This window comes from Neophocaena asiaeorientalis, unplaced genomic scaffold (assembly GCF_003031525.2).
Source record: "Neophocaena asiaeorientalis asiaeorientalis breed wild unplaced genomic scaffold, Neophocaena_asiaeorientalis_V1.1 scaffold4, whole genome shotgun sequence".
Classification (NCBI taxonomy): Eukaryota; Metazoa; Chordata; class Mammalia; order Artiodactyla; family Phocoenidae; genus Neophocaena; species Neophocaena asiaeorientalis.
The window spans coordinates 1,763,511-1,788,510 of record NW_020173682.1 but is presented as its reverse complement, the minus strand read 5'-3'; the positions used below and the strand labels follow the sequence as shown (position 1 = coordinate 1,788,510).

Here is a 25,000-nt window from a genome sequence, read left to right as displayed (position 1 = left end):
GACGGTTGCCTGGTGCGGGCAGTCAGCCTCCCCTGGTCTCTCGCCCGCTGTCTTTGTGAACCCGGCTCAGTACGAGGGAAAAAGCAAAGAACGTCAAAAGCGGCAGTGTTTACGCTTCTGGAGGCTCTAGGCCCGGCCGACTCACACCCGCTTTGTTTGCGATCTCAAGGGGACCCTGAGCAGGGAGACCAGAATATTTTGCTGACCTGCAAGTTTTCTTTGTTAGAACTAAACGCTTGCGCTCAGCGTTCTGTCCAAATATGTGCTGCTCGCGGGGTGGGCGATTGGGGGCCCGGGCTGTGGGTTTCAGGCTCTGAGCTCCACCCCAGGCCAGGGGGCAGGGGAATCTCAAGGGTGCTAAACCAGAAGCAGTCTGGTTTGTGCCATTTGCATACGTGTACATGGGAAGGGCCACACAGGGCTCTTCCTCCAGTCCTGCCTCTGATGGGACTTGGGGGCCACACAAACAGAGCTCTTCTAGGTGAAAATCAGCTCGAAGCGGTTGGCTCGCTTCATTCCTTTGCAATTACAGCCCTTGCGCTCGGCCCTCCCGGAACAGTGGTTTCATTCATTTCGGCCTTTCCCGCATGGCTGGGGGAATTAATCAGACAAAGAAATCATTATGGATTCAAATCACACACTCCTCACCGAAAGTAGGCTGCTTGTTCTTGCTCTCCCTCCCCGGAGGACACTTGAGTGAGGTCCACATCAGTCATCAGTCGGCAGCCGCCCTGGGGTGGGGGAGGGGGCAGGGGCGCAGGGCCTCAGGCTGGGGAGATGCTCTGGTGGGAGAGCGGCGCAGGTCAGGGTGGGGAGGGCACCACACGCACCCACTGGGCCACCTTTCCTGGGTCTGGTTCCAGCCGGGAGGGGGGAAGGGCGCAGATGCCTGAGAACTGTCACCAAATTGGTGACTAACGCCAAGTGTGGCAAGATTGACGGTCGGGGGTCTCCACCTTCTGTGGGATTCTTATCTTCCCCCCACACCCCCGCACACGGGTTATCCAAGGGGCCCTTGAGAAACCTGTGTGTGAGGCATCCTGGAGGCCCCCGTGGGCTGGGCCAGACCTCCTGCAAGATGCTGGACGTGAGATCCAGGGGACAGTTGCCACGAGGAATGTGTCGCCGGGATATTGCATCCAGCCAGATAGTTGCAAATTGCAGCAGCCTAGGATATCTCGGGACAAGTGAGATGGACCTAGCGGGGCAGAGTCCAGGGCGATTCCCGAGCAGAAGGTGAACGCTCTCCGTCTTGCTCCTGTGAGCGTCTGTGCCAGGAGAAGGTACAGAGGGGCCTGTAGGACTCCCTCCCTGAGGGTACCGCAGAACACACTGATAGAGGTTACATTTTCACTCCCTCTGAAGGGGCAAAAGTATATTAAATGCCTAATCTTGTAAAGCATTCGGGTTGCAAAGTGGAAAATCCTAAAAATGTAGCAGTGATCAATAGCCTTCAGTGAACAAACAAAATAGCTTTATGCTAAGGCTGTTCCTATGCGCCCAGAAGAGTTAGAAAATCAGACCTGATACTGGATTATCTGCCACATACCTCTGCCAAAGAAAGCAGGGGATCCTATGTGGACTTGGAAGAGGGGAAGGGGAGATAGGGGAGAGTCTGGGATAATCTACTCAGTTCAGCTCTGCAGCTCCGGCTGAGGGGACAAGCAGGCATTTCGTGGGCAGTTGAACTTGTGTGTTACGAGGGCAGAGGGAGTGCCTTGGAAAATCCAGCTCAAGTTTACAGTGTGCCCCCACATGGGGAGGCTGAGATTTCAATCTCTGCTGATAATAGGATCCAAACGCTGGTGCTAAAGGGGAATCAGCGGAAGGCTTGTAATTGCTTAAGTATCTCTCTCAAGTTCTTTTTTTCTCCGTCCCATCATAGATCTATGGAGGCCCTGATTTCCACTCTCCCAGGATAGCCCAGCTGTGTGTGCAAAGATCGTCTGAGAATCCCATGCAGGTCTCCAGCACTGGAAGCGAGCTGGCAATCCGATTCAAGACTGACTGGTCCATAAATGGGAGAGGCTTCAACATCTCATGGAGAGCAGTCCCTGGAGGTGGGTGAACCAAGGAGCTGTCTCAAAATCCTTAAGCTGAGCCCTCGTTAAATTTCATGAAGTGTTTAGAGAGCGATGTGACGGCTACATCCTCCGTCACAGCTCTGTGACTTCTCTAATGGCACACACGCTTCCCTGAGAAAGAGTTTAACTTGCAAAGAGTCACCTCGTATGTGAAAACCAGCCCACGCAAGTGTGCACATCCATGCTGAAAGCAGAAGCAGGGTGGTTGGTCAGACTCGCTTTCTCTCCAAGGGACTCCTGCCTGTTCACCAGCCTCAATTTGGGCATCAACAAAGTGCCAAATTACTTTATGCCACACATGTGGATGCCTGGCAGATACCAAAAGTGCAAATGTTAAATTTGTGAATTTCAAGGAATTATTACCTTTTGTTATATAGTGACTTTCTGCCCAAGATCTTAGGCTGTCTAAATAAATTACCTGTTGCAGAGTTTTAAAAATAAAGCATCAATGCACAAAATCTTTCAGCAGATTTTAATCTATACAGCTACTAATGATAGCAATGTTTATTGAACGCTTACTGTGTGTCAGGCATTTTTCTAACTATTCTATAAAGACTCTCATTTAATCCTCACAACCGCCCACTGAGGGAAGGTTGTTTCTTGTCCTTATCTTACTGGTGAAGAAATGGAAGCCTAGAGTAGTCAGTGACCTGTCCAAAGTCACACAGCTAAAAAATGCCAAAACGAAGACATGACTCCAGGCTGCCTTATGGCCCCACTTCTGTAGGCCAAAGGTGATATAGTAAGTATACTAGAGCTTTCCTAAAGTTAAGGGTGCATGAATTTAATGAAAATTATATTTACATGGTGTTGAGATTACCTAAAAATGATTCTCAATTATCAGAAAATAATACTGAATTTTCCCGTTATTAGTTTATATTATCATAAACCCAAGAAATGGTGGGTCATAGAGTTAGACATTGATAGATATTTGATTACATCACAGGAATTTAGAAAACTGAATGACTGTACAAGGTCCAGAATATTAAATTTTAAAAGACAGATGTTAAATAATTTATAAAAGCGTACACTACTGAATTATCAGAATTCTTAGAAGGAGATGTGTTATTCTTACAGTATGTTATATTTTGAGAGAACAATGAAGAGGCATTTCATGGCTTTGTGAAAATATGATTTTACTTGCATTATTTTTCAGTATTTTTCAAATAACCTTTGGCATCAGTATTTGAAGTATTTGAAGCCTTTTCCTAGGCATACTTCTTCATTTTGTTGAGATGCATGAATTAATGGTGAACATTCGGTTCTTCAGGATGTTTAGCACAGACTACATAAAAATGGTGGTCAAACAAAGTAGCATATCGTTCTGTGCTCCCGGGTGACGGTGTAAAGTTTTGTGCATCAGGGATTCCTCTCATTATTGAATTGGGTCTCCCGTCTACAGGTTGTGGTGGCATTTTCCAAGCTCCCAGTGGAGAGATTCATTCTCCAAATTACCCCAGTCCTTATAGGAGCAACACTGAGTGTACATGGGTCATTCAGGTGGAAAAACATCACCGTGTTCTCTTGAACTTCACTGACTTTGACCTTGAACCTCAGGACTCTTGTATTATGGTAAGTGACACAAATCTCAAGCATTGTCTCCAGTCAAACCTGGGTCAAAACACTGCCATAAGAGCATGTTTAGTGAATGTATTAGTCATGAATGTTTTCTGTGTCAAATCATGGGAAACTCAACTATTAGCAACTTAAAATATAAGGACATTTATTTTTTACGTAAATATAAACCAGGAGGTTTGTTTAGCAACTCAGTCTCTGCTCTACCATTCTTAGTGAATTGGCTTTTCATTTTGTGGTTGTTACCTAATGGTCCAAAAATGGCTGCAGCAGTTCGGAACATCCTAAGTTCAGATCTGAAGAAGACGGGAAGGAATAGTGTTAGTTGTTTCTATTTTGCATTTTTTTTTAAATCAAGAATGCAAAATTTTTATAGAAGCCCCCTTACAGATCATTGGCCAGAAGTGGTTGCAGAAGAGATTAGGAAAGTTTAGTGGATTATGATAATGGATTTATCATAACCACTTTAAATCAATTATTATTAACTCTCTGGGGGTTCTCACAGGGTTCTACTTTTCTTGAGATCAGGATATCTTGATCTGCTACTTGAACAAATCAGTGTCTGATAGAACAGACTAGATGGGGAGACAAGGGGTGGAGGAAAAGGGATATGGCTGTTAGTTGGTTCAATGACAAAAAGTTTCCATCGCTACCAATAGCTTTAATACATTTTCACCTGAAACTAATGCTATATGTTTAACGTAAGAGTGAATGAGGTTGTATTTCGAAATTTTCTTTTTGTCTTTAATTATTTTGGTTACCTGATTTTTTTTTTAACACAAGGTTTTCCATCTTTCATTTGTATCTAGAGATATTTCATTCAAATATAAACCAGATCCTCTTGGCTAATGGATCTTCCTGTTTTAGTTTCCTGACCGTTTCTTATACAAATTCCAACTGGTTAGCTTTCAAACTTAACTCAGGAAAATTCAAAAGTTGTTTCATAATTTTCAAAGTAGTCCAGGCTCACAGTGTGATTTCAAGTATTATTTTACAAGATTAAATCATTAATCTACTTAAAAGTTCAGTTGATTTATGGTTATGTATTAACCTTTTAACATGAATCTTCTGAGTCTAAATTGGCAGAGCATTATGTCCTACACCAAACTTAAGGTGTGGGACATCCACTTTCCATGACGGTCACTCTCCTGACAAAGACAATTTCAAAACTTTGGATGATATTTTACAACACTTTCCTAAATGCCACAGGGAACTCACAAGGTGGTGTGAAATTTCTGAGTTAATATCCAAGTGAGATGTGAGCTTGGTAGTTGGGTTTGCTTTTGCCCATGGGGCATTTGCCGATCCAGAAGGAGTTAGTGGCACTTCTCAGAGCCTTTCAGGGCAAAGAGGAGCAACGTTTGAGTCCAGGACCTGAGTAGGGTGTGGGTCCTGGTAAACTCTCCTGAATCCTAGGTAAAATGAAAGTAGCAGCTTTCAGGAAGACCGCATCCAAGCGTCGATTCATCTGAGTGGCCTCCCTAAATCTCCAGCCATGGAATAATGAGAGGAACCTTGCCTTGCTAATGCATCTAGGCCTTGGACATCTGGCCAAAGCAATTAAAACTCTTCTTCAAAGGGAGATGAAATCATCCCAGACCTCACTTCTACCAATAATTTTCATATGCAACAGCAAGCACACTATCAAAGATATTTATATATAGGAGGAGACAGTGCAACATAAATGAGTTATAGCATGAATAACAGACAATGGAAATAAACACTGATAGGCACAGGTTAGTAAACAACTATGGTTACTAAGCTTATGGAGATAAAAATCAAAATTAAAACTTTCAGCAAGGACTGCAAATCATAAAAAGTGACATTGCAAATATATATTTTTTAAAAGCTGAAAAATTTAAAGTGGATAAACACAGAAGCTGAAATTAATATCTCAGTGGAAGGGTTTGGGGTGTTTTGCTTGTTTGTTTTTTGTATATTAGGCAAATTAGACAGAGATGAGAGAACAAGTGAATTGGAAGATATCAGAAGAATCTATCCAGAAAAAACAAAACAAAACAAAGCAAAAGGATGAAAAATACAGAAGGGAGATTAAGACAAATATAGGATACATATTAAAAAAGTAACATACATTTACATACACGTATAAATGGAGCAGGAACAATATTTGAAGAGCTGATGACTAAGACTTTTCCCAAACTGATGAGAGACATCAATTTACAAACACAAGAATCCCAAGGGACCCTGTATACAGCCAAGCAAGATAAATAGACATACTTATCTGAAAAAACTTAAAGATTTTAATCTTTATCTAAAAGATAAAGAAAAAAATGTTACAGTCATCCAGGAGAGTAGGTGAGCGGGTGAACAAATTATCTTTTAGGAAGTGGCAGACTGAATGCTGACTTTTCAACAGTGAAAACTGGAAGGAGAAAAGACAAGGGTTGGTATCTTAAATTTTAAGGAAGAAAATAACTATCAGTCAGGAACTCTGTACTCTCCTAAAATAACCTTTAATCATAAAGGTGAAATAAAGCATTGAAGCAGTAGGGGTGCCTTCAAGAGAAGGTCGAATGGGCCAGAGACAGCTTGTCTGCCTTACAGTTTTGCCTCTGGTGGGCAATTCTCCATCACTTTCTCCCAGTCTGTATGGTTCCAGGTATAGTTTCTTCTCTTTGGTAAAGTCCGTAATCCATAAGATTCAACATGCCAAGGTGTGTGAACCAAACAAAGCCTAGGTCAAAGCCACACCCGGCATGGCTGCATTACGTCCCTCCTGTGGGCATGAGTAGGATTTCCCACCTGCATGAGATATAAATACACAGACTGGGTTTTCTAGTAATCAGTGCCATATCTCAGCACACAGCTGGGCTTGACTTCACAAACTGTAGCCAGAGGAAACAGACAGGAGGAAGTAAAACCTCAACTATAATCTGGTCATTGGGCATGGAGATAAGAAAATAAACCCACATACAGGTGCTGGGAGGAGTCCAGTCTGGCAGACACGGTAAAATACAAAATGTAATAGTCCAAACAAGTTGCCAGGATCAGGGGATCCCGTATGAAGTAGTTGGGGTAACCCCGCCTGCGGGGAGATGCGAGTATCAGAAGCAGATGTTGCTAAGCGCTTGAGTGACACATGGATGCAAAAAGCGAACTGCACCAGCAGTGTGGGTCCCCACAGCGCTGTGGTTAAGAAATCCAGCGCTGTGGTCGGGTGGCCCTGGGGCTGAGCCTGAATTTTGCCATTTTCCGGTTGAGTCGCCTGGGAGAAAGCGAACCTTTCAGCTTTGGTTTCCTTAATGGTGACATGGGGACAGTAAGAGTATCTGTGTCAGGTTTGTTGTTGGGATACTGGAGGTCGTGTCGGTGACCTGCTTGTCACATAGAAAGCCCCCCATTCGTGCCAGCCCCTAGTCACAATGACACTGACGGTGAGCGTCCCCAGAGAGGCCTGTTCCAGGGGCAGTGGTGGAGGAGGTGCTGTGGAATACGAGGACGAACAACCAGCTTGGGGTGCTGGGCCTCCAGGTCTTCAGTAAAAGAAGAGCCTGTTTATGAACCTTTCTGCTAGCACAGCACCAAGCATTTCGTGGACCCAGGACTCAATAACCTGTAATAACGATCACGAGGAAACGGGAGTGATTCATTTGGGCCTGGAAGCCAGAGGAGGTTTCACACCAAAGATGACATTTACGTGGCAGAATTTCACTAGTAGACACGTGGCACAGAAGCCAGGGGAGGAAGCTCTGGGGAGAGAACAGGGTAGATTGTGTACAGAAGCGCGAGCGTGTACAGACATTTGGGCTGTAGCTCTGTGCTGGGGAGCGTGTGGAGACCCAGGGTCTATAGAAAACGTCTGAACTGGACAAACTCTTGTGCTCTGTGAAGAATTTGAAATTATCCTATAGCCAGTGTGGGGAGTTGATGAACGTTTTCTGTAATGTACTCAAAACTGAGTTTTATGATAATAACAGGCAGCCGTGTGAGGCTAGGTTCGGCAGAGAAAGAGAAGGATGGTATAAAGGCTGATTGGAGAGCTATGGAAAAACCCTGGGCAGTGGCCTTGGGAGTGGAGAGAAAGGATGTACCGGCAAGCTCATGTTGGTGTAGCCACCGAAACCTAGAGGCTAATTACACTGTGGAGGGTTGCGGGGGAGGGGTGATAGAGATGCAGGGGTTAAGATGATTTGCTTGAAGAATGGGTAAATAATAATGCCATTGACTAAGAGAGTACTAAAGGGATAGACTACTCAGATTGATTTGGAAACTTGAGTTTGAAGGTCTACACTGCGTCCCTTATAGAGTTCAACAAACGGGTTCAGTGCTCAGGATGGGGTCTGAGCTGGACATATCCACTTGAGGATAATTTCTATATACTTGGATGGTTGTTAAAACCACAGAAGTAGATGGAATCCTATATATGAGCATTTTGTGAAGAGAAAAGGGCTAAGTAAACTCTTGGCCCTAAATCACCATTTAGGGGGAAGATGGAGAAACAAAGGACAAGGAGACTGAAGGGTACTCAAGGAGATGGGTGGAGAAGCAGAAGAGAATGGTAGCATAGAAACCAACAGAGAAGTCAGTTTTAAGAGTGGGTGGGCAAAGGTGTCAAATCCAGCAGATGAGGCTAAAATGAAGCCACCGGATTCAGTCTTTGATGACCTTGTAAGAAGCAGGACTGGTGTGGGTAGTACTGGAAGACTCCAGATCACGATGGGTTAGGAGATACAGGAGCTTCTCAGCTTTTCCCCAGAATTATGAAAGTGAATGGTATAGAGAGATAAAGGGCCATAACCTGTGATAAGTCAGGATCAAAGGAAAGTTGTTATTATTATTTGTTTTAGTGGTGAAGAAGCTTAAGCATGCCAAGAGAGCAGGGTGCTGGTGACAGAAGAGCAGCTGAGTGTAAGAGATCAATGGAGTAAACGATGAAGCCGTGTTATCAGGGCAGAGACCTGAGGAAGGGCCAGACTGGTTTTATAAATTTCATATTTTCAGAATGAGAAATTTGAACCCATGGCCAACCATGTTTCCTTTTCTGATTTGCAAATGTCTTTATATTGAAAGTTGCATAAGTCATATACAAGCTAAGTCATTTTTGTTTGTACAATTTGTAACTCACCTTTACTAAAAGATAAAGAAATGTGAAAAAGGACTGTTCGCAGAAGTTGGGGTGGAGATCTGCTGTGTACGGTTGCCAAGTGGACCCAGTTATGGGGATGGAGGTCTGCAGAGGTTTAGAAACAGGCAGGCAATGCACTGGCGAGGCTGGGAGCTGGGCTCCAATTTAGAGTTCGCTGTCCAGGCGTTCATGAAGGCAGGCGTTGAGGCACCAGCCATCTATCTTTATAGCTGGATGGACACTGGATGTGAAATGCCCCCCAAAATCTAGTATCTTACATAAGATCTCTGCAGCTTAAGTTCATACAAAGCCAGTCATTCATTTTGGAGACATTCAAGTTAATTTCTTGGTCCTGCTTCTTAGACAGAGTCAGTAGCAAAGAGAAAAACATTCAGCTGCCAGTGCTGCTGCCAGATAATGTTTGTGTTCGTGGGATTTTTAAGAGAGCTCAAGTGTATTATTCGATACCAAGGTAAATTATGCTTGGATAGGACCAGCCATCAGGGTTTTAAACCTCCTCTATCAGTTTAGATTTCAGAGTCCCATTAGAGACCCAGCCATCTCTCAGAATTATTTGTAAGGAGTAGGACAGGAGGCAGGGAATAGTGTTAGGAAGATATGTGTGCGTATGCCAGAGGAAGCCGTCCCAGCCTTCAGTGGAAAGTTGCAGACGGCTCATTTGGGAGTGGGTTGAGTGGACTTCACTCCCTGGCATCATTATTGATATTCGATCTCGGTATTTTGAGCCACATGAGAACTTAGATAACATCGCAGAAGCGTGTTTTCTAGAATTTCATGCTGCTGTAATAAAAAAAGAGAGAAACTAGATTTTTCTGACTGCTATTGAAGCGGTGATGGCATCACCTGGAACTCATCAGAAAGCTCAATTTACACTCAGGTTTCAACTAATCTGGTAATACATGTGCACTTTTTGCTCAGTCCCTGTGGGTGGCTGGCGTCGTTAACCTCTGGCTCTCCTGAAGGACACACTGTGACTGCTTCTTGCTAAGGCAGCAGCGGGACCCACGGGCTGCACAGAACTTGTATGGTCAGCATGAAAACGGCTCCATTAGGTTTCGTTTCACGAAGGCCTAGTGTTAAAGTGACCTCCAACTGACAGCCTAATTGCTTAATTACAGGCTCTCTCCTGAGCCTTAAATTCACATAGCTCTGCGAGCTCTTATTGATCTAGAAATGCGGGTTGTAGCCCAGTGTGAGAGGGAAAGAGAGAAATCAGATCAGCGGCATGACTGGCCCCCAGAGACCCCGGGCCTCTGATTTCCACATCCTCTTTGCTCAGCACAATGGAATGTCTGCCTGGTGAGAATCAGTGAGAAACAGATAAAAGGAAGCAGACCACGGTCCTGGTCCAGCCTCTCATCTGGAGAAAGTATCCACTAGGGCTACAGGCCCTGCGACAAAAAAACAGGCACATCGTGAGTCACGGTTTTCTTTCTGAAGCTCTTCGTGCTGCTCTAGGAGAAGGAAAGCAAAGTGTTGGATTTGAACTGAAGAAAACCAGATTCCCCCCACGCCAAAGCTGCAGTGCCCGTTGTTCACACTATCTGACAGCAAGGCACAGGGTGGGACAGGGCAAACGTAAAACACAGTATCCGTATTTCGTTTTATTTTTTTAAGACACTACCTATGATGTGTTTCCTTTTAAAACATTGATCATTTCCAAACCCGAGCAAATAGACCCAAGGATAATAGAAGTCAGTACTTCAAAGAAACAATTCTTAAACAGTTCTTCTTTAAATATGTACTGTTTTACAAATAGATCCATGACAGAAACCAGCCTCTTTCCCTCTCTTTCTCTCTCCCTCTCATATCTTCCCTTTTTCCTTCTCACCACAAAAAGTTTACCTTCCGTTCAATACTTGAGGAAGATCTCCAGTAATCTCTTTTAAATGTTTTATTTTGTGGCTTGCTTTTGGTAACCCCTTAGCCATTTGGCCTTCCGGTGCCAAGTTAGTTACCAAAAGCCACGCTGATACTTTCCATCCCCAGAGCAAAGAATCATTGAATTGGAGCCGCTGTCCTTAATCTGCGGACACAAGCTTTGTTTGTGTTTCAGCTCAGAATCTCCTTAAATGTATGTTTATTCGTGAAAATAAAATGAACTTCTTGGATTTCTTTTCATACCAACGTTTCCAGTAATCTTTGGGTCCCTGCTTGCAACAACTGCAAATTATGAGAGTTTCTTGTCTCCTGTAAAATTTGGAACTGGAGTGCCACCCTGTAGAACAAAGAAACAGGAGTGACAAGAGTCCCGACACGAGATGTGTGCTGTGAACTGGGGATTTCATTTCAGAGGCCCGTAGCTGGAAAATATCACTGACGGAGGAAACCGATGCGTCCTCCACCCTCCGCCGTCCACCCCCAAGAAAAGCTGCCGTGATGAGCAATACTTCCCTTTCCTTCCTTACCTAAATTTATGACTTTAACAGCTTGGATAATTTCCTGGTGGGGTGCGCTCCCCGTCACTTAGTACTTCCGCGGCCTGCAATTACCGTTCCAACACGGGGGCTCCATTAGCAGCTATGCTGCCCTCCTCCCGTTTGCCACACGTGAATACATTTCACGGACTCTCATGCTCCAGACGGACTTGGCAGCCTGATGTGAATGATGTCTTCTCTGTCCTGAGATCTTATCCACCACATGTCTTGACCCCGATACACTTCAAGGCAATCCAAGCAGTAGACACGTGTTGCGAGAATGAATTAAAAATGAAGTAAAGGGGAAAGACCAGGTTGAAAGCCAATAAGGCCAGGGACGGGGTGAGCAAAGACACCATGCTGGTCTAATGAGACTGTGGTGAGACCAGGAAAGGACAAGGAGTGGACGTATATCTGGATCCAAGACTAGAGCCGAGTCAGGAATCGGGGATTTGGGTGTTAGGTTTAGTGATTGGTCCTGGGCACTGTGCCCGCTTTGTTCCAGCCGGCTCAGTTAGCACGCTGGGAATCCCGTGCGTGTACAGTGGGGTGGAATGCATGACAGGTGCCAGCCACTCCAAAATCCACAAGGGCCCCAAATAAGACTTTCTGAAAGGCCACTGAGGATGCTTGCTTGCAAGTCTAGAGAAGAGAGAGGTGACTTCCACTCTGTTTCTCCGGATTTTCTTTCTAGATGACGACGGACATGTCACTAGCTTCCTGGAATCATGATCTCCCAGTATTCTATTGTCAGTGAAGAAAACTTGATTTTATCTTTTTGGTTGTTTTAATGATAATTGATCAGAGGTCAGACAGATGGGATTCATATGCTGGCTCCACACTACCCAGTGTGTGACTGTGAACAAGTTACTTATGTCTCCTGAGCCTCAATTTTACCAGCTGCAAAAAGGAGTTGTAAGAAAGATGGAATTTTAGGACAGGAATAAAGACGCAGACCTACTAGAGAATGGGCTTGAGGACACGGGGAGGGGGAAGGGTAAGCTGGGACGAAGTGAGAGAGTGGCATGGACATATATACACTACCAAATGTAAAATAGATAGTGGGAAGCAGCCGCATAGCACAGGGAGATCAGCTCGGTGCTTTGTGACCACCCAGAGGGGTGGGATAGGGAGGGTGGGAGGGAGACGCAAGAGGGAAGGGATATGGGGATATATGTATACATATAGCTGATTCACTTTGTTATACAGCAGAAACTAACACACCATTGTAAAGCAATTATACTTCAATAAAGATGTTAAAAAAAAAAGAAAGAAAGATGGAATTTTAAAAAATATGCTTGAAGCATTAATCACAGTGTCTGGTACAGATAAGTGTTAGCTGCTGCTCCTGGTGTTTCCATGACTACTATTACTGCTTCTATTGCTACTATACTATGTTAAAGGTCTAAACTTATCTTTTTGAAAATTGTGAACCTTAGGTACACAGACCTGGATCCATAATCCTTAGTTCATTGCTATCATGATTAGTTTGTGAACAGGCTTATTTTATCTTAAAGTATTTTTTTAATCTTAAATAATATATTAGAAAAACTTTCACACACTCTTCGCCATATCATCTCGTTACATTCTTTTCACTTCAGAAGTGGCTTATTTTGATACCTTCTAGAAGATTCACAAGTGAGTTAAGAAGGAAAAAAGTGGTAGTGCAGAAAATGAAAAGAAAAGCAAATTCATATATGTTTATAACTTGTTTGCATGGAAAGCTTAGCTCTGAAGTTAAGGTGAAGCATTGGCATACTTTGGGGAATATAAAACATGCTGTGTGTTTTGCTTTTGAATTGAAATGCTTTCTTCTTACTCCAGTTTATACTAATTTTAACCCACACATATAGTTGGTTTATTTTCTCCCTGAGCAAGATGAAACTTAGTAAAAGAAGAAGACAGTAGGAATATTTTCCCACCTCCTACTCGCCAACGATCTGAGGGAATATATTCCAGTTTCTAGAAATGAAAATGCAAACATTACTGAGGAAGCTAATGTTCGTTTTCCCCCTTCATCATGTGCTTTGGCCTGTGTGAGTGATGAGTGTTTCAGCGAGGGGACCATGAGTCACTCCATCACCAGGGCTTTCATCCTGGGGGAGGAGCTACTCACCACACCCCTATCAGCCACTCTTCTTGGTTCTAAGCAAGGCATCCGTGATTGCTTGTCTTTACTCAGTACAGTTTTTAAATGAATCGGGACACTCCACCTTCCTTTTGTATTGGATTTTACATTTTAGAAAGCTCCTTGCTCAGGGGTAGTTGTTTGGAGACTGAATTAAAGGGGGGCACAAATTCAGGCAGGGGAAATTTTAGGCTCCTTTAGTGACCTAGGCAAGACAGCATGAAGTCCCACAGCAAGACACTGCCGGGCAGGTGGAGGCAAGGGGTGCAAGAGACACGTCGGAGGAAGAGTTAACAGAACATAAGGATCCATTCCACTGGGGGATAAGGGAGGGATCTAAAAAGGCTTGGCAATTGGGTACATACTCTGGCATTTACTGAGGCAAGAAATGAAGCTGGGGCTTCCCTGGTGGCGCAGTGGTTGAGAGTCCGCCTGCCGATACAGGGTACACGGGTTCGTGCCCCGGTCCAGGAAGATCCCACATGCCGCGGAGCGGCTGGGCCCGTGAGCCGTGGCCGCTGAGCCTGTGCATCCGGAGCCTGTGCTCCGCAACGGGAGAGGCCACAACAGTGAGAGGCCCGTGTACCACAAAACAAACAAAAAAAGCAGTTACTGTCTTAAATGTTTTCCATCTTGCTAGCCTGCCCCCTTCCAAGTCTCATGACCAGACAGAGTCACCTTCTGCTGGGGCTTTTTTTTCTCTACCAATTGGTGTTTCCAGTTTTCTGGCTTCTCCAAGTCTGGGATATATAAAGCAAAAAGCAAACTAAAGGGAAACTCACTCCTGTGTAGTTTCTTGGTTCCCAGGGTCCTAGCTGATCTGCTTTCTTTTCTCTGTCTTTCAGTATTCTTATGTTTGTTTTATTCAAAAAAAAAAAAAAAAAAAAAAAAAAAAATGAAGGTGCAGGAGGAATTAGGGGAAAGGGGCGATGATTTCAGTTTGAGACGTTGACTTCCAAGGTTGATGGAACATACCAGCAATGGTGTCTGGAATGCAGTCAGATAGCTGAGCCTAGAGCTCGGAGAGAGGGCTGGACTACAGTTGTACGTATTAGTCAACTAACACGTGTTTTGGAAATCTTAAAACAGAAGCCATATCCTTGATACATTCCGTCAGGCAGCGAAAGGCTAGATTAAATGTCATGAGTATCCACCTGGCTTAGATACTGCAGTACAGTTACATGAGTAGCATATTTTCCTGTCTCTGTATGGGGTCATTTACATGTCCGTCTGGCTAAACACTTAAGCACTTTAAATATATATGTTATTTAAAATTTTTATATGCTCCTCATACTAAGTTTCTAAAATACAGAAAAGAGAAAATAAGAATGGCATCCATAATATTGCAATACAGAGACAAACTATTAACATCTTGGCTCGTTTCCTACCGAAACACACACATGCACACTTACACACACATACACAAAGAGAGTTAATATAAAACTGCGTATAGTTTTGTATCCTGCCTTTTTTCACTTAGCTTATTTTTTTTTTTTTTTTTTTTTTTCCCCCGCATCGGCAGGCGGACTCCCAACCACTGCGCCACCAGGGAAGCCCCACTTAACTTATTTAATATGCTGCTTCTTAAGAAGAGTTTCTTTGGCCCTATAATCAGTTACATGGACACCGTAGAATTGAGTTAACCACTAGCTTTTCATTGATCACTTAGATTACTTCTATTCTTTTCTTATTATAATAATGCTCTGAAGAGCATATTTATATGTAAATCTTAGTCTACATTCCCCATTATTTCCTTCATATAGATTCTCTTTTTCTAATTGAAAACTCTATTATGAAATAGTTTAAGTCTACAGAAAAATATCCACTACATGACGCATGTAAAGTATAGCATGAACAAAAACATCCTACTTGCTAAATCTCAATATTTGGCCATATTTGCTTCAAGTTCTTTGTTTTTTTTCCCCCAAAAGAAATGCATTCCTTTTGAGGCCCCATGTGTAGCCCACACTGTTCCATTCCCAGCCCCTGGCCCAGAGGAAACCAATTTATGAGAAATTGTGTTTACAATTCCCATGGCTATTTTGGTACGTTTTCATTGTATGTGTGTATACAGTATGTGATGTTATTTTGCATGTTTTACAAATATGTGTTATGTTGTGTTATGTACATCAAGTAAATGTATTATGTTCATCAAGTAAATAAATTACGATGTATAATTTATTTATCTGATGAACATAATACAACATAACACATATTCTTCCATCCACTCTTTTCATCCAACCATCTGTTTTGAACGTTTTTCTACACTGTGGTGCATTCAGATCTAATGCGTTCTTTTTGCCACCATACAAGATTCCACTTGATCAGCATCCCATGAGTCACGTACCCATGTCCTGTTAGTGCACATTTCAGTTGCTTCTGATACTGTACTATGGCAACCCCTCAGCAAGGAACGTTCTTGTCCACATTTCTGAATGCAATCATGCAAGAGTTTGTCTCGGGTAGACGCCCGGAAGTGAAAGAGCTAGCTTTTACATTTCCTGTGTTGCCAAATTCCAGTAAAAAATGTGTGCGTGAGCATTCCTATCATGAAACAGGAGAAACTTACCTTCATATTATCTACCCCCATCTTTAAGACGATGAAACTCATAACCAGAAGCTTCTGAAGTGCAGGAACAAACAAGTATCCCAGATGGATCCAGGGCTGGAGTCTAGGTGTTCTGACTCTCAGAGTGCTTCCAGGTGTTCTGATCACGAGATACCTGTGCTTCCCAGGTGTTCTGAACCTAAGATCACTGTGCTCTCCTTTGGGCCTTAGTCGGTCAGATGGAAAATGTCAGATGGGCCGAATCCCGTACGTAGCCTGTCAGTGAAGGCTGAGTACTGAGAGGCCATGAACAGTGTGGTTTGAGACGAGTGTGAGTGTTGACATCCACTTAGGCTCCACTTTTTGGACATTTTTGAAGCGGTGCTGTGAAGCCGGGTTTGGTGTTGTAGGGAAAATGTTTGGAGAGGAACACAGAGATTTTTTAAGCAATCACTGTTCTTCCTGAACTAGACCAGATACTTTGTCATCCCCAACTCAACCTGCTACATTAATGGATCTTATGAATTCTTGAACACGCTGTGATAGCTTTACTTTCCAAAGAACTAAGGAAGGAACAAGGAAAGAAAACAATGGCATTCGCCATCAGGGTAACACATTCGCTGAATGCGCATCTCACGCCAGGCAGGTCACCGTCACCACGGCAGCTCCTCTGGGAGGGCCAGTGGTTCCAAGGACAGTGGAGATGCCACTCTGTCTCCATTTCTCTTTGTGTACACAACTCAGCCCACCCCCCGGCTGCCCCGTCACTACAGCCAGTCACCCCTTAGACCTTAAGTAATTTCCAAGTCACTAAGTTCCATGAATGACTTTTGGTCCCTTCAGTGGAAGGTGACACAGGGGGTCGCTTCAGGTGAGAGAAAGGAGACTCAGAGGCCTGGGAAACCCATCATCCCATAATATTTCCAGGGACTGTTGTGTGGAGAAGTGAGGTGGGGGGGAGTGGTCACCCAGATGTCCGTTTCTTGTCACTGTTTACATTTCAAGGCCTCTATCTCTTGCTTCTTATGGCTGTTCCCTTTCTCTCTACCCCTTTTTAAGAAAAAGTTGGGATTTAGACCTCTTTGCTTTATTTCTCCAAAATACTACACACGTGAGGCTCTTTTATATGGTAGACTGCCTAAATATTGCAGGTGAGCTAAAATGTGATATTAGACATCCTTGCCCTAAAAACTCCAGTGTGCATTCCTTGCTCAGTCCCTCATTTCACACCCCCTGGATTGGTTATTTGTTGCTGCCTACAAACGTATCCCCAAACGTAATAGCTCAAAACAACAATAATTCTAGCTTCTGTGGGTCAGGAACCCCGGTGTGACTTACCACGTGGCCGTTGGCAGGATTCGGTTCTTTGCAGGCTGTGGCTAGAGGCCTCCCTCAGCCCCTCGCCACGCGGCCTCTCTGCAGAACATCTCACAGCACAGCAGCTGCTTCATCAGGGTGAGCAGGACGGGGCGCAGGGGAGTGCCACCAAGAGAGGCTGCCAGCAAGATGCAAGGGTCCATCTGTCCCAACCGAGCCATGGCAGTGACACCCCTCCCTCTGACCTTGTCCTGTTTATCAGAAGCAGGTCGTTAGGTCCATGCCACCCTCCAGGGAAGAGGCTACGCAGGGCATGAAGCACTGGGGGCAGGTCAGAAGTTGCCACCCTGTGCCTACCCCACCGCCCCAGCTGGGCAGTTTTCATGGATTATGTCTCCAACTCAGGCTCCCGTCGTGCCATATGAACCCCCATCTTTGGACCTCTTTTTGTCTTTGCCTCCCTAGCTTTCCCATTCCCTCCCTACGATGTTTTATCCATTTCTCAAACAGCAATTTAGTGATCTCTTCATCCCACTTTAATAGCAGAGGCTAATATCTATTAAGTACTTACTGTGTGCCAGAAACGACCCGACGTACCTTTATGCCTTTTAACTTATTTGATTCTGGCGAACAGTATGAACGATATTCTCATGTCAGTCCAGTTTTACAGATTAGGCAGCTGAAGGACAGAGAGGAGAGAGACCCGTCCACAGTAAGTCACGTAGCATCTCTCCCCTGGCAGTCGTTCTCTGAGAGCCTGCGAGGGTGTTTTGCTAAATAAACACCTTCTGTTTTTTTCTCTCTAAAAGGAATTCTGCCACCTGCTTTAAAAGAATGCATGTTGTTAAATAATACATATTTCCATCATCAGTAAGTATATGGAAAGGCGAAAGGTTCCCTTTGCTTGGCTCCTTTATTTTCTCAAATTGCCGGTCCCTGGAGTCTGACCACTGGCCTCTCTAAACATCATCCGGAAGGGGGTGCTGGTCTCTCACTTGAATGGTTTGCCTCCCCGTCACTTGGTGCTGAAGTTGACACGTGTCAGCTTTGAAAAGGGGTTGATATTTACTCAGATCTCCTTAACATTATAAAGCATCAAGTATTAAAGTTCATAAATGTTTGGCTCAGTTGTACCTTGTGGCTACAGCTCAGGGTATATAGAGGGTCCCCGGTGGCACCGTAATGTCATGTGTCCTGGATACTCTGGGCCTTGGGGGTCGGTCCGGTGTCCTCCACCCACCTTCCGCCATCCTCCTCCTCTCGTGGTCCTGGTGAAGGGCTGGCACAGCCCGTGAGAGGGCACCTGGGTGCTGTGTGTGTGGCCTGGCCCCTGACCTTGATCGGAGCCTCCTCCACTGCCCTCTGGGTGCGGAAAGCAGCTCCACTTGACCTCTTCTTTCCCACGATGAATAACCTCTTCCCCGCCGTCGTGCCTGCTGTGCGTTTGTACTGCCCAATCCACGAGACAAGGAGCAGCTTGCTTTCTTAACTCTGGGTTTTCCTCAACCTTAGTCCGTTGTTCTCAGAGGGCATATACTCTTTATACACGATATATACTTACGCATTGGTACATCAGACGTTTATTGTCTGTTATGTGCCTGGTTCTGTTCTTTTAAAAAGTCTCCTATTTTTGTATGATAGAGGTAAGTTCAGGTATTTTTAACGTATGTGCTGGTATCTGGAAATCTGACAGACTCTGAATACTTTGTAAAGACACTGATTAACTTTAGCGAAGAAATTAGATCACTGCTTAACTCCATCTGCCTGTTTTTAGAGCTCCTGTAGTTGGAACTCCCACGGATGGTGGCTGCTTTTTCTTTTGTGGATTCCATTTCAACGTTTTATTTTACTGGAGTTATCTAGAAATGAGTTAGTCGCAATGTGCAGTTTTTTTTTGTTTGTTTGTTTTGTATATTTCTCTTTTTACCACCTAAGCAACAGATCAGAAAATCAATTCCCAGGCCCAGGAAACTCTTGGCAGTAGACTTCCATAAGGCTTATATATCTATAAGCTACGTGAATATGTTATGTGTATAGCCAGTAATAATAGAATTTGCTAGCTCTGCCTTGGGAACTAAATGGAAGTAAAGGAAATGCATACTGATAATTTTTATGACTTTCGAATTTAAAAAAATAGCAACAAGGTTTCTCCTATTTTCTTCCCTGCAGTTTTTTCCTTATAATTTTTTTTTTTGCAAATTTTACATCAAGTTTATTTTCTTCCAGGTTTATTGAGATATAATTAACACACAGCACTGTGTAAGGTGAGGTGTACAGCATAATGATGTGACCTACGTACAGCGTGAAGTGATGACCCCAGTAAGTTTAGTGAACACCCATCATCCGATATAGACACGAAAGAGAAGAAATAGGAAGCGTATTTGTCCCTTTGCTGAGAGCTCTTGGGATCGACAACTTTCTTAGCAACTTCCCTGTATAACAGACAGCAGTGTTGATTCTGTTTATCATGTTATGCATTGCATCCCTGGCTCTTAGTCATCTCGTAACAGGAGGTTTGTACGTTTTGACCCCCTTCCTCACCATGCAAAAATGCCACATTATTACTGAGTGTGTTCCTCACACCGTGTGTTTCACCCCCATGACTCATTTATCTTGTAACTGGCAGTCTGTCCCTCTTAATCTCCCTCACCTATTTCTCTCCTCCCCTCACCCACTCCCCTCTGACAACCACCTGTTTGTTCTCTGTATCTATAGCTCTGTTTCTGTTTTGTTATGTTTGTTCATTTGTTTTATTCTTTAGATTCCACATATAAGTGAGATCATGTAGTAGTAGTCTTTCTGTCTGACTTATTTTACTTAGCACAATACCCTTTAGATCCGTTCATGTTGTCACAAGTGGCAAGATTTCATTCTTTTTTGTGGCCGAGTAATATTCCATTGTATATATATACTACATCTTCTTTATCCATTCTTCTGTCGATGGACACTTAGGTTGCTTCCATGTCCTGGCTATTGTAAATAGAGCTGCAATGAACATTGTGGTACATGACTCATTTTGAATTATGGTTTTCTCAGGGTATATGCCCAGTAGTGGGATTGCTGGGTCATATGGTAGTTCTATTTTTAGTTTTTTAAGGAACCTCCATAGTGGCTGTAGCAATTTACATTCCCACCCACAGTGCACCAGGGTTCCCTTTTCTCCACAGTATCACCAACACTTATTTGTAGTCTTTTTGATGGTGACCTTCATTCTGACAGGTGTGGGATGATATCTCATTCTGGTTTTGATTTGCATTTTCCTGGTGATTAATTGTCTTGAGCATCTTTTCAAGTACCTGTTGGTAAAATCAGCATTTCAATATGGGATTATGGCAAAAGAGAATCATATTGGGCTTGGAGCTTGATAACTCAGTGGAGGTTGGATTCCTTATAATTTTATAAATTAAAGCTTAAATTGATTTGATATTACTCTCAAATAAAAGGACTGCTATTCCAAACTGTTAAAAAAAAAAGACCCCAGATGTCTCCTTGATAACGTGAGGTCTTACACTTTCATAAAATGGTAATTGGGAACATATAACTTAATAACTATCATACACATTGTAAAGAGAAGTAACATGATATAATATAGAATTTGGAGAGAGAAGAATTAAGTTCCTGGTTCTGCTACTCAGTAGCTCCGTGATCTTGGGTCACTAGCCCCCATTGGATGAGACAATAGTTTAATAGCTAGCACACTTGTGAAGTCTCACTTTCTTCACTAAAAAAACCAAAAACATCACACGCTGTTGAGGACTAGTTTTAGAGATGTTTGCGCTGGTGCTTGTAAAATTACAACATGCTAACCAAGTGTAGGGTGACATTGGTATATAATTTTGATTTAGGCACATTGGAAACCTTCTATCTTGGATCTGTTCCTTGTGAAGTAATGACCCAGGTGTATGGATTTCAGCCAGAGTCCTGTGATTCCAGGATCTCGGGGGTAGGAGGGGCTGGAAACATGTAGACCTCCAGAAGATGTGTTCTTTTAAAGAACCTCCAGGGAAATGGTTCATTCATGTGACTTTCTGAATGACTTTCGCCTTCACTTTCTACCTTCCTTATTTTGCCTTAAGAGGATTTCAACCATTCAGAGAGAAAAAGACAACTTAGAAAGGGAAGGAACAGTATCTACTTACTCCCTAGCCCACTGAATTTGGAGAGAGAGAAAGGAAACTAGAGGAGTCTTGGCCTTGTGAGTTCGTGGACTTGTAAAAATCCTCTGAATGTGTGTGTATCGTTGGGTGGTGTTTGTTGTTTTTGTTGGGGATGTCTATGAACCTCATAGAACCCATGTTCCACTGAAGTTTAAGAAATGCTCTTTTAAGCAAACAAACCAGTCACCTTGAGAGAAGCAAGTAGTCTTGTACAAGCAGTCTTGACCAAGGGTCAGTTGCCATATGCCCCAGACCCCGGGACCCCAGATGTTCTAAGAGGGTATTCTTTAAAGCAAGATAGTATTAATATAACATTACTGAAATCCTACGTTGTTATAGCTATAACCTTAGGAAAGTTTAAAACCAAGTACAGAGATAAACAAATCTTGGATTAAACCAATGGTGGTAGTACTTGCGAGTAGGTTGCAGTATGTAGTATAAGAGGTTGTGTAATGATGGTGTGTGTGGGGGTTTGGCTCCTATTTAAGGTATTCAAGGTATTCAGAAGAGGCAGTCACACTAGATGGGAAACTATATTTTGAATTGGTTGAGAATGTATCATTTAGTGTTTAATCAACCTTTAAATGTTGAGTGAAAATCAGGTTTAAAGTTTTATTGGATATATAGATTTAAAGATTAGGACATTGAGGGAAACAAAGAAAAAGAAAAAAGAAGTGATGCTCCAGAGCATTTATATGAAATTCGTTATTGTAAAAGTTTTCGCCCCCTCATTAGAGAGTTAAAAATCCTATTGATGTTTGACTCATGTGCTCATGTAAATTAAACTGAGAATAGCCTCCCAGTCACACTTACGTGCTAAGGAGAACGCTGATTGTAATCACTAGGTATTCTAAAGTCACTTGTGTGTACCTTCCTTGTATTAAGTTCCCGACTTTCTGTCTTCTCCCAGGGCTTTCTTATGAAATGCAAATAGCAATTTATTTTGCATGAAGCAGTCATATTTTAACCTCATACTTTTACTCCCACCCTGGCGGTTGGCCAGCTGATGCATCTATCTTGCTTCATTGAAATCTTGCATTGGACAAAATGAAAGGTTTAATTCTGGACTCCAGAACCTAGCTGTCTGGTTCACCATGTCCTGCTCCCTCTTAGGAACTGTGTGTCTTGGTCACATCAGTGAGCTCTCTGTGCATCCGTTATCCTCTTCTTGAAAATGGGGGGAATCTGGGGAGGAGGAAACTGGATAGTATATGTGAAAGGCTGAATCCAGTTCCTGGCTCATAGTAAACGTTTAATGAACGGTTGCTGTCATTACTATTATCGTCCAGAGACAAAGAACTCATTTCCCCCCAGTTTACACATAAGAGCATTCAAAGATTCACACCAGACACACAAAGTCCCAAGAAAGTGCGCAAGCTTCAATTTCACACACCAGTACAGCAATTTTGGGGGTCTGTAATGTAAACTCTGTTCCGCTGGCACATATGGAAGGTCAGCTAAGTCCCAGCGCAGAACTGGGCAGCACAGAGCCCAATATCTTTTTTAAAATAATGAGGTAACTTTCTAAATCAGCCTCACATCACTACGTCATTTGAACGAATTCTACCATTTCTCTTCCTCTTGACCATGACCCCATGAAGAGCATAAAGTTCCAGCAAAGGCTGGGTTTCTGAAAATGAATGATTCCTCCTCATTATTTCTTATGTATTTGCTCCGTATTCATTCTTGTGTCAGCAACATGTGAGCATGGCCCATGATGTAACAGCCCTGGAGTCAGGAGAGGAAGAAAGCAGGGATAGGCATGGCATTTATAAAGACATCCAGTGATCTAATGGCGAGTTTCTCTGGCACAGAAACTCCTACTGAAATCCCTAGTTTTCCTAGAAATGACCAAAGACTCAGACACTCCAATGGACCTGACTGACAAGGCAATAAAATGAAGCACTGGCTTCCAGCAAATGTGTTTTCTACTAGGTCACCGATGTGCAGGTACTCCACGGAACAGGCGCCTTGTACAGGCAGATCTGAAGTTCTGAACCACTGTGTTCCCTGTTGTGTTTCTTTGTAGGCATTTGATGGTTTAAGCTCTGCAGCCCCTCGCCTTGCCGGTGTGTGTGGAAGACAGCAGCTGAGGAACCCCTTCACCTCTTCAGGAAACAGCCTCTTCCTGCGATTTCAGTCTGGCCCTTCCAGACAGAGTCGGGGGTTCCGCGCTCACTTCAGACAAGGCAAGTTCCGCGCGGGTCTCCCGGAAGCACAAACCATCTGTTCTTAAGTGCCCCTCTTGGTGCTGCAGTAAAATGAGACCGAAATTGGTCCCAGCTTTCTACTTAACATGCGACAATTTAAGTAGAACAAAGGAACCGTGGTTTGCAATGATTCCAACTGTTGATACTTTTAACTTTTCCTTTGTCTAACTAAGGTGATGTGAACTTCCTTGGGATCTCTGTATCTCTCAAGCAAATTTTCAGAATAACACTTAAAAGTGCCTTTAATATTAGAGACACTATTAAAGAAGTGTTTATCCAGATTCATTTTCACAGATATATTATCTAGTATTTATCCAAAGTTTTATGCTAAGAGATACACTACTATAAATTACAAGACTTTCTTGTACTATAAAGTCAGGTTCTAACCCTCAAGGTAGTGGTTGCCCTCCACCTGAAGAATCAGTATTGTTTTCCATTGATTTCTTCTTTTTTCTTCTCTTTTCTTTTTTTTTTTTTTGGCCGCGCTATGCGGCCTGCATCGAACCCAGGCCACGGCAGTGAAAGCGCTGAGTCCTAACCACTGGACCGCAAGGAAATTCCCCATTTTTTTTTTCTTAAAGCACCACTTCCTACTAGACCTTTTCACCCATTGCCTTTCATCTGGGAATTTTAGAGATTAACCCTTTATTCCACTGTCAGAGATGGAACCCAGAGCTGGATGGGTTGTTGTCCCCTTAATACGCCTTTGATTTTTATTGAGAGGATCCTTGTCATTTCAAACAAGCGTGGTCTATTTAGTCATTTCATCTGTTTCAGTGGACTTGGCTTGCCCGGATTCTGCAGTAAAGAGCCCTGGCTAGGAAGAGTTTCTGGGTTGAGGCCTCCCCAAGGGTACGCGGGCCTCTCACTGCTGTGGCCTCTCCCGTTGCGGAGCACAGGCTCCGGACGCGCAGGCTCAGCGGCCATGGCTCACGGGCCCAGCCGCTCCGCGGCACGTGGGATCTTCCCGGACCGGGGCACAAACCCGTGTCCCCTGCATCGGCAGGCGGACTCTCAACCACTGCGCCACCAGGGAAGCCCAAGAACAGCTTCTTAACACTCTTTCTTTTCATTTAATTAATCACTTACGTTTTGTGTCATAGCAAAGAAGTCCCCAGCGGGTCTTCTCTGGGCTGCTATAGCAGCCTCCTGGCCTCACCTGCCCTTCTCCCATATTCCTCCAAAGTCAACGTGCAGTAGCGAGTTCTCATTCTGACCTTCAGTGCTCCATTGTCTGTCCTGCCTCCACACCGACCAGGGCGTGGAGCCCAAGCTTCTCCACACAGGCACAGAATCTGCCCTGCTCTTTTTCCGGCATCGCTTGACCCTCCTCACGCGCCCCATGCTTCGGCCAAGCGTGTGTGGTGCAGCCCGTGCCCTCCTCTGTCTTTGCTCGGGCTGCCCTGGGCCACTCTCCCTCACCCCCGAATCCTCCTTCAGTGCTGTCTGCTCCCTGA

The 25,000-nt window shown here is 43.8% G+C and overlaps 1 protein-coding gene across 2 annotated transcripts in view; it reads left to right on the top strand.

The window, feature by feature from the left end:
• CUBN (cubilin) overlaps positions 1 to 25,000 on the top strand; it is a 269,991-nt gene that overhangs the window by 119,546 nt on the left and 125,445 nt on the right. For both annotated transcript variants that reach the window (XM_024750090.1, XM_024750089.1), the window contains exons 31-33: positions 1,886 to 2,060; positions 3,487 to 3,656; positions 23,363 to 23,522. In XM_024750090.1, the coding sequence (XP_024605858.1) occupies positions 1,886 to 2,060; positions 3,487 to 3,656; positions 23,363 to 23,522 (505 nt within the window). The remainder of the gene's footprint in view (positions 1 to 1,885; positions 2,061 to 3,486; positions 3,657 to 23,362; positions 23,523 to 25,000) is intronic.